General features: G+C 37.4%; 1 protein-coding gene across 2 annotated transcripts in view; it reads right to left on the bottom strand.

Annotated features, from left to right (window-relative positions):
* The window catches only part of LOC112157267 (collagen alpha-1(XVII) chain), a 28,094-nt gene extending 15,969 nt beyond the window's left edge, over window positions 1-12,125 (bottom strand). For both annotated transcript variants that reach the window (XM_024289925.2, XM_024289926.2), the window contains exons 1-13: window positions 12,019-12,125; window positions 9,071-9,153; window positions 8,949-8,990; window positions 6,537-6,980; window positions 6,418-6,465; window positions 6,281-6,334; window positions 5,802-5,849; window positions 5,570-5,710; window positions 5,394-5,495; window positions 2,577-2,642; window positions 1,690-1,770; window positions 1,544-1,588; window positions 1,296-1,457 (exon numbers count right to left, since the gene is read on the bottom strand). In XM_024289925.2, coding sequence (XP_024145693.1) covers window positions 1,296-1,457; window positions 1,544-1,588; window positions 1,690-1,770; window positions 2,577-2,642; window positions 5,394-5,495; window positions 5,570-5,710; window positions 5,802-5,849; window positions 6,281-6,334; window positions 6,418-6,465; window positions 6,537-6,980; window positions 8,949-8,990; window positions 9,071-9,134 — 1,297 coding nt within the window. In that variant the 5' untranslated portion in view covers window positions 9,135-9,153; window positions 12,019-12,125. The remainder of the gene's footprint in view (window positions 1-1,295; window positions 1,458-1,543; window positions 1,589-1,689; window positions 1,771-2,576; window positions 2,643-5,393; window positions 5,496-5,569; window positions 5,711-5,801; window positions 5,850-6,280; window positions 6,335-6,417; window positions 6,466-6,536; window positions 6,981-8,948; window positions 8,991-9,070; window positions 9,154-12,018) is intronic.
* Between the last annotated feature and the right edge of the window lie 85 nt (window positions 12,126-12,210).

Genomic DNA, 12,210 nt, shown 5'->3' with positions numbered 1-12,210 from the left:
CCACAGTCGAAATTTGAAAATCCAGTCAGATGGGTGGGGCTGGAGAACAGGACTGCTATTATTACTGGAGCTGCAGATGATGACGTGGGACTTCTGAAATGACGGTGAATGGTTTGACCAATCACAAAATTCAACTGTAATACTTCAATTCAACCTGTAGAGGGCTGCACACAGATTGTTTATGACTACATTTTCAAGAATTAAACAAGTTTATTTTAATTTTTCAAAAATTTGGCAATGACCAAGAGACAGAACTTTTAAAGCCCCATTTATAGAGATCAACAGCCAGAAAAATTGGATTTAGGGTTTGGTTACCCTTTAAACAGGAGAAAAGTGTGAAAATGTTTGTGTCTGAGAAAAGTCCCACACAACCATATCTTTTTTCTAATAGTTCCCACTGACAATTATGGTTATGACATTTCTAGCCAAAATCAAAAACATTTGTCTCTTTTTAAGACATATTTTATCTTAGTTGATGGCTCGTAACAAGAACCCAGAGGCTGATTGAACACTTAAAACAGGATGGTTCTAGTGAGATCTTGTCGTTTTGGTTTTCATTTTAGAGCTGCTCAAAGACACTCAGTATGCTGTGCTGCCAACTAGTGATTGGAGGTTTAGGTGAAAAACAAAAGTAAGATGCCTAACTACATTTGCTCATAAATAATAAGTTAAATATCATCTTGTCAGCATTTTAAATCGATACAAGCATCGTGAAATGAAATATCACGATATATCGGCGAATTCCCTACATTTGAGAGACAGCTTGAAGCTGCAGAATAGCTGTAGACGTTTTATGGCACCAAACTGCTTGTTTAACACAACCAATAGTATCCTCAAAATAGTTTTAAGTGTTAAGAAAGGAGGAGTGGCTGTTCTAATTTAAAGCAGAATGGAGCAAAAGTCTTCGGATTTAGTTAAGTGGATTTAGAGTTTGGAAATTTTGATCAAGACTTCCCCAGAATTTGTTGACATTATCACAAGTTTTTAGTCTGGTGCTTCTCTTTAAAAATCTTCAGACAGTGAAAACTGGTGTTTTTTCATTTCTAAATCAGTTGTGTCTTAGTGATGTAAGGATAAACAAATATTGTAAAATTAAATTAAAACATAACCAACTTTGAGAGGCTACCATAAGGTTTAGAGAACTATTACCCAACAATATTTAAAGAAAGACTTCTTGGGCAAAAACTCAAAAAGATAAAATATTGTAGACCAAACTAAGTAAGCTCAAAATAAAATAATAATTGAGGTAAAAGAGTTTTTCTAGAGACTTTCAGTGTCTTGGGCTTTGGCGGTACCAGAGTTGGTGGAAGGTGCTGTAGTCATGAACTGCTTCCCGGTGTCTTTGGCCATGACGAGCCGCTCAGTCTCCTTCTTGATTGGAGCGTTTTCCTTCTCAATCATCACAAAGTTAGAGTCCTTCCCTAAAGCCTCGTGAGTGGCCTGGCTGCTGGGTCTCACTGTCGCGCACAAACAAGACCTTATGTCATGACCTTAAAGGTTAATACTCCTGCAATTCAAAAAGAACAGGTGTGAGCCGCCTCACCTGCGCTCGAACTCAACCCAGACACGTTTTTCGGCACACCGTAAACTGTGGATGGAGAGTATCGCATCGTATGAAGTTACATTCACAACAGACGTTTACAGAAGAGCAGATCATGCAGCAGTTTGAGTATGAATCCTCTCTGTTACCGATATGTGGGGTGGTTCCAGACGAGAAGAAGACCGTCGGGCTCGTACCTCCCAGGTTGTTCTGCACGCCGTAAACTGGAGCTGAAACAAACTGGTGTGTTAGCCACAGCTCTGAGCTCTCTTCACTAGTTCATTAAAAAATAATCAAATTGTCAACAATATTTTATTTTTATAAAGTAACTATTGCAATAACAAATAAAGTCTTGCATACATTTTGTGTAAAGAACAAATATTGACCAGGAGTTTTTGTACAAATCACACAAAAGGATAGTTTGAGGGATTTGAGGCCCTGCTGCTCACATAGACCTATCAAATTATATTCAGTTTCATTAATTTGAATGAAAACTAAGCCTAAAAGCACCAACTGATACTGTCTTAAGGCACCAAAAAAAGACAAAAAAAAAACTCAAAAAGATTGATAATGATTATCCTGATGATTCCAGAAAGGCCAAACTCAAAAAAGTGGCCAGATGGTTAAACTGAGGGCTTTTGTTCTGATCTTTATTGAGAAAATTCTGGTTGAAATTTTTTTCCTGACTTTCAGGTGAAAATGTGTGAACTTCAGGATTATTTTATCTTAAATTCTTCCTCTTTTATCTTTGACATTCATATTGTTCCAATCAAATGTAAAGCTAAATGTTTGCTATTAGTAGAATGTTCATTTAAATGTAATCATAAAATATCTAATGTTTATTGTCCTCAGAATAAATACAGAATTATCTGACAAATGGACTACACAATTTTCTTCTAGAGAAATTGTTTTTTCACGTATTACCTAAACACATGAGAAAAAAATCATTTTTCATGCAATAAATCAACAAAAGCACAACAAGCTTCTTAAACCACTTGCTCAAAAACATGATTAGTGCAGGTTGATGGGTTCTCACCGGAGCTGCTGGTAGAGAGTCCGGTGCTGACCGAGGTGGGGCTAAGACTCAGGTTGTTCTGGACTCCTGAACAGAAAAGAACCCGACTGGTTCAGACAAAATCACACACTGAAGTCTTAAGGATCCACATCTGAACTCTTTTTAAAGACCGCCACCTCATTGTAGAGCTAAACTTGTTAAATGTATGATAAAATCTGGCAAAAATATTAATTATTACTTCTTTTATTACCAAAAATTAGATATTTGGTCCGTCAAGGTTCATATTTACACAGTAGCGGCGCTAAGCCATCTTGGCGGGGGGTAGAGGTGGGGCTTTGGAAGGTCTTTAAAACTGAAATGATCCTGAAAGTGTTTTTATGAAAAAACAAAATGCGTCATTTTAGGGGCTCAAGATTGTATTTAAAAATATATCCTTTGTTATTTTCGAAGCTTGTATTGATAATTTCTTAATCTTTGTCAATGAAGTTATCGATTGGGGGACAGCTTCCCCCTTTTCTCCCCTTTAGCTCCACCCTTTGGATATACAAAATAAAATTTAGTTATTTAAAATATTCAAAAAGTTTTTTGTTTTTTTTCTCTTTAAACTAAGATTTTTGTTGTTTTTTTATTTAAGTTATTTAACTCATTAGATTTAGCTTCTCTTTACAAACAAACACAATCTCTGAATCTGTTGATTGATAAATTCTACACTAAACATATATAAACAGAATATTATTTAAGCTTTGTTTGATCAATATACAATTTTTTAATGTTTTTTTTAAATCTGTTTTTCTGTAATATGTGTTTTTTTTTTTTGCAAACTTTTCTTATTTTTTTATTCTTGTCTGTAAAGTCTTGCATAATTTATATTTAACTTCCAAAAAAAACTTACCTTGTTTAATTTACAAAAGATATTCTTTTTGTCAAAGTAAATAAGTTAAACTTTTCTCTTTTACAGTCATGTGAAAAAATTAGGACACCCTTTGAAAGCATGTGGTTTTTTGCAACATTTTTAGTAAATGGTTATTTCATCTCAATTTCAACAATACACAGAGATTAAAGTAATCAAACTAAACAATGAAAACTGAAGAAAAGTCTTTTCAAGATCTTCTGTAAATGTCATTCTGCAAAAATGCCTATTCTAACTGAGGAAAAAGATAGGACACCCTCACATGTATTCCCTCTTAAAGTGGCTCAGATCTCACACAGGTATATCACACCAGGTGCACATAATTAGTAGATCGTTACTCTGCATGTTGAATGAGGCTTGCCTTATTTAAACCTCAGACATTTAGTTTGGTGTGCTCCTAACTGTTGAAGTGAGAGTGAGCACCATGGTGAGAGCAAAAGAGCTGTCAGAGGACTTCAGAAAAAAGATTGTAGCAGCCTATGAGTCTGGGAAGGGATTTAAAAAGATCTCAAAAGATTTTGAAATCAGCCATTCCACTGTCCGGAAGATAGTCTACAAGTGGAGGGCTTTCAAAACAACTGCCAACATGCCCAGGACTGGTCGCCCCAGCAAGTTCACCCCAAGAGCAGACCGCAAGATGCTAAAAGAGGTCTCCAAAAACCCTAAAGTGTCATCTCGAGAACTACAGCAGGCTCTGGCTACTGTTGATGTAGAAGTACATGCCTCTACAATCAGAAAGAGACTGTACAAGTTTAACTTGCATGGGAGGTGTGCAAGGAGGAAACCTTTGCTTTCCAAGAGAAACATCAAGGCCAGACTGACATTTGCCAGAGATAAAGTTGACAAAGACCAGGACTTCTGGAATAATGTTCTTTGGACAGATGAGTCCAAAATTGAATTATTTGGACACAAGAGCAGAGGACATGTTTGGCGTAAACCAAACACAGCATTCCAAGAAAAGAACCTCATACCAACTGTGAAGCATGGAGGTGGAAGTGTCATGGTTTGGGGCTGCTTTGCTGCAGGAGGACCTGGTCAGCTCACCATCATAGAATCCACCATGAATTCTACTGTGTATCAGAAGGTGCTTGAAGAACATGTGAGACCATCAGTTAGAAAATTAAAGCTGAAGCGGAACTGGACCATGCAACATGACAATGACCCAAAACATACTAGTAAATCAACCAAAGATTGGCTGAAAAAGAAGAAATGGAGAGTCCTGGAATGGCCAAGTCAAAGTCCAGATTTGAATCCCATTGAGATGCTGTGGGGTGACTTGAAAAGGGCTGTACATGCAAGAAACCCCTCAAACATCTCACAGCTGAAAACGTTCTGCATTGAGGAGTGGGGTAAAATTTCCTCAGACCGATGTCGGAGACTGGTAGATGGCTACAAGAACCGTCTCACTGCAGTTATTTCAGCCAAAGGAGGCAACACTCGCTATTAGGGGCAAGGGTGTCCTATCTTTTTCCTCAGTTAGAATAGGCATTTTTGTAAAATGACATTTACAGAAGATCTTGAAAAGACTTTTCTTCAGTTTTATTTGTTTAGTTGGATTATTTGAATCTCTCTGTGTTGTTGAAATGGAGATGAAATAACCATTTATTAAAAATGTTGCAAAAAACCACATGCTTTCAAAGGGTGTCCTAATTTTTTCACATGACTGTATCTTTGTCTTTGAGATTGAGTAATTACTTTTTGGGGGCAAACAAACCAAGTGTGATCTAAAGAATTTAACCTCTGTACTGTTTACATTTAGTGATCTTAAATGTTCAGATCTGATTTACATTTATTCACAGCATTTCCAAACTGCCTGATTTTATATTTTTCATAAAATCCTGTTTGAATTTATCGACTGTAGGTGGATTTTCTAGAATAGTGTCAGTGGTACCAAAACAGACGTCAACATTTGTTACTAAGTGTCTAACCTGACTGGTAAAGAGGGCCGGTGGAGGAAAGGTTGTTGGGGTTGGTGTTGTAACCATATCCCCCGTTGCCGGTGTCCCCGCCCCAAACGCCGTTGTATTGATCTAAAAAAGAAAAGAGAGACGATGAAAGTCACTCCTCTTCCTTCGGATCAGGCATAAACAGACGAGCGCTGAACCTGGGGAGCTGTCAGACAGGGTTCTGGTTTCCACGCTGGCCTTCTTGGGGATGGGCAGTGTGTTGTTGGGCGACTGGGGCGGGCTGGTGCTGGTGGAGCGGTTTCCTCTCAGAAGACGCTTCACGTCGTCGAGCTCCGTCCCTGAAACGCAGAACCAGATAAAACTGTTCATGGTTCTGTCTGAAAACCAACATTTCTTGTAGGTTTTGAACCCACGATGAGTGGAACTCACATCGGGCCGGAGGCGAGGCGCTCTGAAGCCTCGCTCTGATCTCGCTCTCTGAAAAACAAACAGAACCAACAATCAAATGTTTAAAAATATGCCCTCCTGTTATTGTTAATGACAACATGAACTGTGGTGGTTTTATTAGCGTGTTTTGTTAGTACAAAAGTGGCTCATTTTTATTCCAAATTGCAGCTTCTGTCAAGGTGGTGATCCACAGAAACTTGAGGTTCTCACAGGTTTCTATTTTTGTAAGTTCACGTCAGGAGGGTGTCGAGACAAGTCATGTAACTTTAGATTTAGATTTATTTCAAACATGTACAAAAATAAATATTACAAAGCAAAAAAAGACATTTTTGTAACTTAATACAAAATTATTTTAGGCTACTGGTGCCATGGCACTACAGGGGCGAAGCTTATCACTTTAAGGGCAAAAGTGTTAATGCTGATTATGCTACTTTTCTGTTCAGTGACTTTTGTTGCCGAACCTCTGCTCTGAGCTCTTCCTCTAGTGGCCAAACTTGATGTTGCACTTGAACCGCCTGCAAGAGAAAATGCCAAACTTTGACATCATAAATACATTTTTGAGTGTGAGTTTCATGGTTTCCCAGTAAAACCTTCATACCGTACTCCTTCCTTTTGTACTCGGGTGAAGAGTCTCTACTGGAGCTTTCTGAAACGATTGAGGTCACATGACTCGTTTTCTCTGTTCAAAATGACAACATCTGTGACATTGTGGCTCACCATTAAACACATCCGACATAGTTGCAGCCGTGTTGCTCACACTCTTCCTCTCCTTTGGCTGAAGTGAATACCCACTTGGAGATAGTGGACCTCTCTTGGCCTCCGCAGCTCCTCCAGAACTGTAGCTGGGCTTGGTCACTGCAGAAACTGTCACAGCTCCCAGACCAGCTTCCCTTTTTCCTTCTTTGCCAGCACTTGCAGAGCCGAGGGACATGCTGGAAGAGCCCCCTCCAGCCGATTTGAACCCCTCTCCTGCCCCTGAGGTCCTTGCTACCCCTGACGCTATACTATACCCCCCTGAGGACACGGCTGAGGAGGCTCCTGCAGCGGCAGTGCCCGCAGAACTCCTTCCGCTTTGGAGTCCACTATGATGGGAGCTGCTGGAGGAGATCGGAACGGAGCCTCCTGAACCTCCAGCTGAAGCTCCTCCCCCTGAAATGTCACCTGCACGAAACAAAAATATTCTTTTTTTTTTTTTTCAAAGTCTTCCATGAAAAACAACCTGCCAAGACCAAGGCTGGAAACCTCAATTTTTAGCAAGACTGAACAGGAAAGCAGACTATTTTCTTAATAAAAGGAGTTCTCATTCAAGCTATTTTTCTTATTAGGGAACATTCTTTAATGGCGAGCCTGAACACGCTTCATTACTGTACAACATTACATCCATCTGCCCTTAGATGAGGATGATTTGTGACATGCTCACATGTTTGAAGCTGGTGCTGCCCAGGGTCAAGATTTTTCATGTCAAACATCAAATGATGAGCCGTCATTCTGCTGCCCAAAGGCGGTAAATTTAATGTGATGCTAACTTCACTTCCTGATCCTCGGAGCAGCTTTAGTCAACGGTCCAATAGGAAGCCTTTTATATGCCCAAGTCTCTGATTTGAACAAAAACAAGATTCCTACTTATTTGCAGATTAAACTACATATTTGATTAATTTTTGCGCCCAACCCCTTTATTGCTTAATTTCCAAAATGTATGATACACAGAAAGATCTTGCCAAAAGTCAAATATATGTACCAAATTTGTTAGCTGTATAGTTTCCAAAGAATGCCACAACAACAATACTGATATGTGCTTGAATTAAACACAATCTTTGGTATTTGTTGCCCAACTTGTCCAAAGTCACACAAATCATTTAGCCGAGGTCCCGTAAACAAGCTAACGCTGACTTGCTAACACAGGTTCATAGCCTTGACTGTATAAGACAACTGGATTGAGTAACCCTTCCTCCTGGCGTTCCAAATAGGAAGTACCTGCTGGCTCCAAGAAGCCCATAGACGTCAATAGAGAAATAAACAGCTATTACTCAGTCATTCTGTTGGTTAGAATAACCTTTCTTCCTCTGCTATATTTTTAAAACATATTCTAGCTAATCCTACTTCAAATTATTTACGTTATAAAGTGACCAATCAGATGACTTCTATAAAAAGTATGTGGTCTTACGTCAAACATTTGATTCACAGATTTCTGACCAATCAATGCTTACTGACGATGTCTGGCTCCAACATGGCGGCGTCCGTACTACGAAAAAATAGTGACTAAATTGACTTCATTTGATTTTAGCCCGAAGTGAGTCATTTTGTCGTTTCTTCTATACTCTGTCAAGTTCTCAAATACAGTCAATGGTTCATAACCACAAAATGCAAACGAGAGGAAAAAAACAGCAATTATTGAATATTTTGTCTTTTAAACATCTCTTGTTTTTTTTTTTTAGATAAAGTCATCTTTATCAAACATTCTAAAAAGTATCAGAGCAGTTAACCACTATATCTCCAAAACAAGCTAATAGCTAACACTTAGCTCCTTAGTTTAAACTAAAAGAAAACTGTTTTACCTTTTTTTCCTTCTTTGCTCTTTCAATTTCTGTTTATTAATAAAACATTAAAAGTATGTTAAGTTGTCACTGGTTAAGATCAAGTATCTAGGCCAGTTAGCCAAATTGGTTTAAAAACACATCAACACTACCTTGCTAACCATTGTAGCAGCATCATATATATAACTACTATAAAATTGAATAATTTCTGCTTGGACTGTATTTCTTTTATAAAGGGCTTAACAGCTTAACACTAGTTAATTAAAGATAAACCAAAAGACAAAAAAAAAAAAAATACAGAATTTAGGAGACAAACCCCTAAAATGCTCATTAGTAAAACATGGCTAGCTTATAGACTTTTTTTATTAATCAAAAAACACTTAAGTAGTATTTAACCAAATAAAAACTAATGTTTAATAAGCATGATTATAGAAGTATAAATACATAAAGTATAAATTTAAATTAATAAAATGAGAAAATCCTCTCAACAAATTGAATGTTAATTCTTCAATTAATGTAATAAAATTGATTATTAGATTTTAGTTTTTTTTATTCCAAAAAATAACTTCTCTGTGTAACCTGTAGACAAACTTACTTTTTGCAGTCAGTTGAGTAGTCGGTACTGATTTTGTGACCACTGAAAAAAAACCATAAAATTAAACAAAAGAGGTTTACTTTTGACTTTAAAGTTATAATGCAGAAAATATGAAATCTCACCTTTGCTGCTTACTGGAGCGCCTCCACTTGAACTGACAGCTCTGACCGTTGTTAGGTTGTCCATCCAACCACAGTTTCTAAAACTAAACATGAAAAAAGTTTGATCTTAAATGTACAGACGGTCATTATACAAGCAAAAAGGAGGAGGAAGGTTTTCATGACTTTGTGTGTTCGTGCCCTGAGGCAGCACTTACTAACGCACTCATATTTCTCCTTTTTATTGAAGATCCTCTTTACAGTCAGATATGATTTAAAGGGCTCATCTTATAGAAATGGGCGTGGCTTTTGTGTGGAGCAGGTTCATGTAACAAAATACACTTGATGGCATAAAGGAGAACACCTGGCTGGAGCTGGAGTGAGGTTTCTCTCGTGCAAATCCAAAACCATCACATATCTTGCCTCCAGTCATACAGGTGAAGAAAGATCCAGTGGGGGCAGAGAGCGACTTTTTTCATGATGTAACAAACATTTGGACCTTAAAATCCACTGTTATGTCAACATTTCTGTTGGAAGAGATTTAACATCAATGGATGTTCAAGTTTGTATGGATATGAAGAAAGATAAGATGATTGTTACAGTCTAAAACTCGTTATCACAATAAAATTGTTTCTGCAAAAAAGGGATTGAAATGATAGCTATCTTTCATAAGAAATTGATAAAGATTTTCTCCAGAAACAAAATTTGTTTTCTTTAGATAATGAAAAATTGTTTTCCTTTTTTTGGAGATAAGTGGAGATTTCGTGCAGATTTGAGCCTAGATAACGATGACAGGACCACCACCAACAATCAACGTAATATTTATTATTTACATTCTCAAGAACCACCTTTTGAAATGAACTTTTTCACTTGTGATTCTACCCACATTTCATTTTTTAATGTTTGTTTTGATTGATATCTTTCATGAACATTTTTATTTCTCAGTTGGATTTTGTCCTCTTGGCCGCTGATGTTATATCAGAGTTCCCACCCACCGACTTAGTTTCCTTTCCGTGCTCAGCCTAGTGCCCAACGTTCAGCTCCAGCAGTTCAAGGAATGTTAGGGGGTGGTCTATGTCCTAAATTTCTTTATTTGCAGCACTTTGTGCTGTTGAGTGTAAAAAGTGCTGTTCGAATAAAGATCGATTTGATCCCTTAGACGGAAATTGTGCTGAGGTTGTTGTTGGTTAGAAACAACTTTCCAGTCATTCATCGTTATTTGATTAGTTGTATTCCTCAATCTCCAATACAAATGTTCAATGACGACGTTCAAGTTAGGAAGACAAACTGACAACTTAAAATTACGAGACATGGTCGTTGTCACCGTAAGGTTTGTTCAGGTTTTTGTTCTTACTTTTCTATGAGATCTTCTGCTTTAATTTCCCCAACATAAAATGACAGAAAGCTGTTAAAAGTGCTTGCCAAAGCCCATAATCTGTTATTATTATCAATTTTATGTTATTATTGTCAATTCAGAAATAAAGTAGCAACTAAAAAAACTGTAGATGTGTTAAATCAATTTAAATATTAACACACTAAAATATGGATTTTTTTTAATGAATCCAGGTTCACTGACCCCGAACTTCATATTGGTCAGGTTTCTCTAGTGATCTGCTTAATTATTGGAGACCGGATTTTTTTCAAAAAAATATTAGATTTTTTTAACTGCAGAACAGGACATACCATCAAATCAGTAAGGCAAGGCAAGTTTATTTGTATAGCACATTTAATGTACAGAGACAATTCAGTGCTTTACATAAAACATTAGAAGAAACAATCAAAATAAATAGTAAAGGTGTGATCATTAAAATAAAATTAAAAGAAAGTAAAATTGACTTAATTTAAAACAAGCATAGATAAACAATGAGGATGTAAATGTACATACTGGTCAAATGCAGCTGAGAACAGATGAGTCTTAAACCTGGATTTAAATACACTGAAAGCCTGTTCCAGATCTGTGGTGCATAGAAGCTGAATGCAGCTTCTCCATGTTTAGTTCTGACTCTAGGAACTGATAAAAGACCGGATCCAGATGACCGGAGAGGTCTGGCTGGTACATACTGGGTCAGGAGGTCAGTCATGTATTTTGGTGCTAAACCATTCAAAGCTTTATAAACCAGTAACAGAACTTTAAAGTCTATCCTCTGACAGACAGGTAACCAGTGTAAAGACCTCAGAACTGGACTGATGTGGTCTACTTTCTTGGTCCCTGTGAGAACCCGAGCAGCAGAGTTCTGAATAAGCTGCAGTTTCCTGATGGATTTTTTTTTTAATTTATTTATTTATTTTTTTTTTATAGTCCTGTAAAAACACTGTTACAGTAATCAAGTCGACTAAAGATGAACACATACGTTTTTTCAGGTCCTGCTTAGACATAAAATCTTTAATTCATTAGATATTTTTGAGATGTTAAGAGAGTGCCTTAATGTGTTCATCAAAATTTTGGTCTGTGTCCATCAAATCCGTAAAGTTTGTCATTTTCTAACATATCAGTGAAATTGTAATTTCATTTGATCTCTGTGGTTTATTGATGTTATTTATTTTCACACAAAGCTCGGGAGGCTGCATGTTCACCAGCCTGTCATGGACCTCCAGAAAATTGAATTTGACTGATGAATGAAAGATCGTTCTTGTTTGATCATCAGACAGTAGCATCTTCTCACAGCAAAGTTTGGGTACTTTTATTTTAAAATACATGTATACTTTTTTATTGTTTATGTAGATAATTAGCAACATATTTTTTAGATTTTGTGAAGCAACACGTGAAGAATAAGGAGAAGAATTGGAAATTAGGAGCTCTTATTTGTTTTTCTTGGGTTGAACATAATCTGATCAGAGTCATGTCATGTTAAGAAGAGGCTATAATGATCGCTGTTACGGATGCAGGTGCAGGTGAGACCTGAGGGGAGTCCTGCCCAAAACCTAAAGCTGCTCTAAACTTTTCAAGGAGACAGAACAGATCTTTACTGTACCTTTGAGATCATCTGTACAGAAATCTCCGCTCTTCCTCTCGTGGCCCCTACCGCGCAAAAGTGGAGAACGAAGAAGTGAAGTCCAGGTGTTGGGTGCTGTGCAGTACCTGTGCGTCTCAGAAGCTCGGAGTTTATGTATTGGCTTTGTGTGACTCATAGCTTCAGTAGACAAGTCTCAACAGAGCTGTGGGG

This window comes from Oryzias melastigma, linkage group LG1, assembly GCF_002922805.2.
Source record: "Oryzias melastigma strain HK-1 linkage group LG1, ASM292280v2, whole genome shotgun sequence".
Classification (NCBI taxonomy): domain Eukaryota; kingdom Metazoa; phylum Chordata; class Actinopteri; order Beloniformes; family Adrianichthyidae; genus Oryzias; species Oryzias melastigma.
Note: the sequence above shows the minus strand (reverse complement) of the source record. Positions and strands in the feature narration are given on the sequence as shown.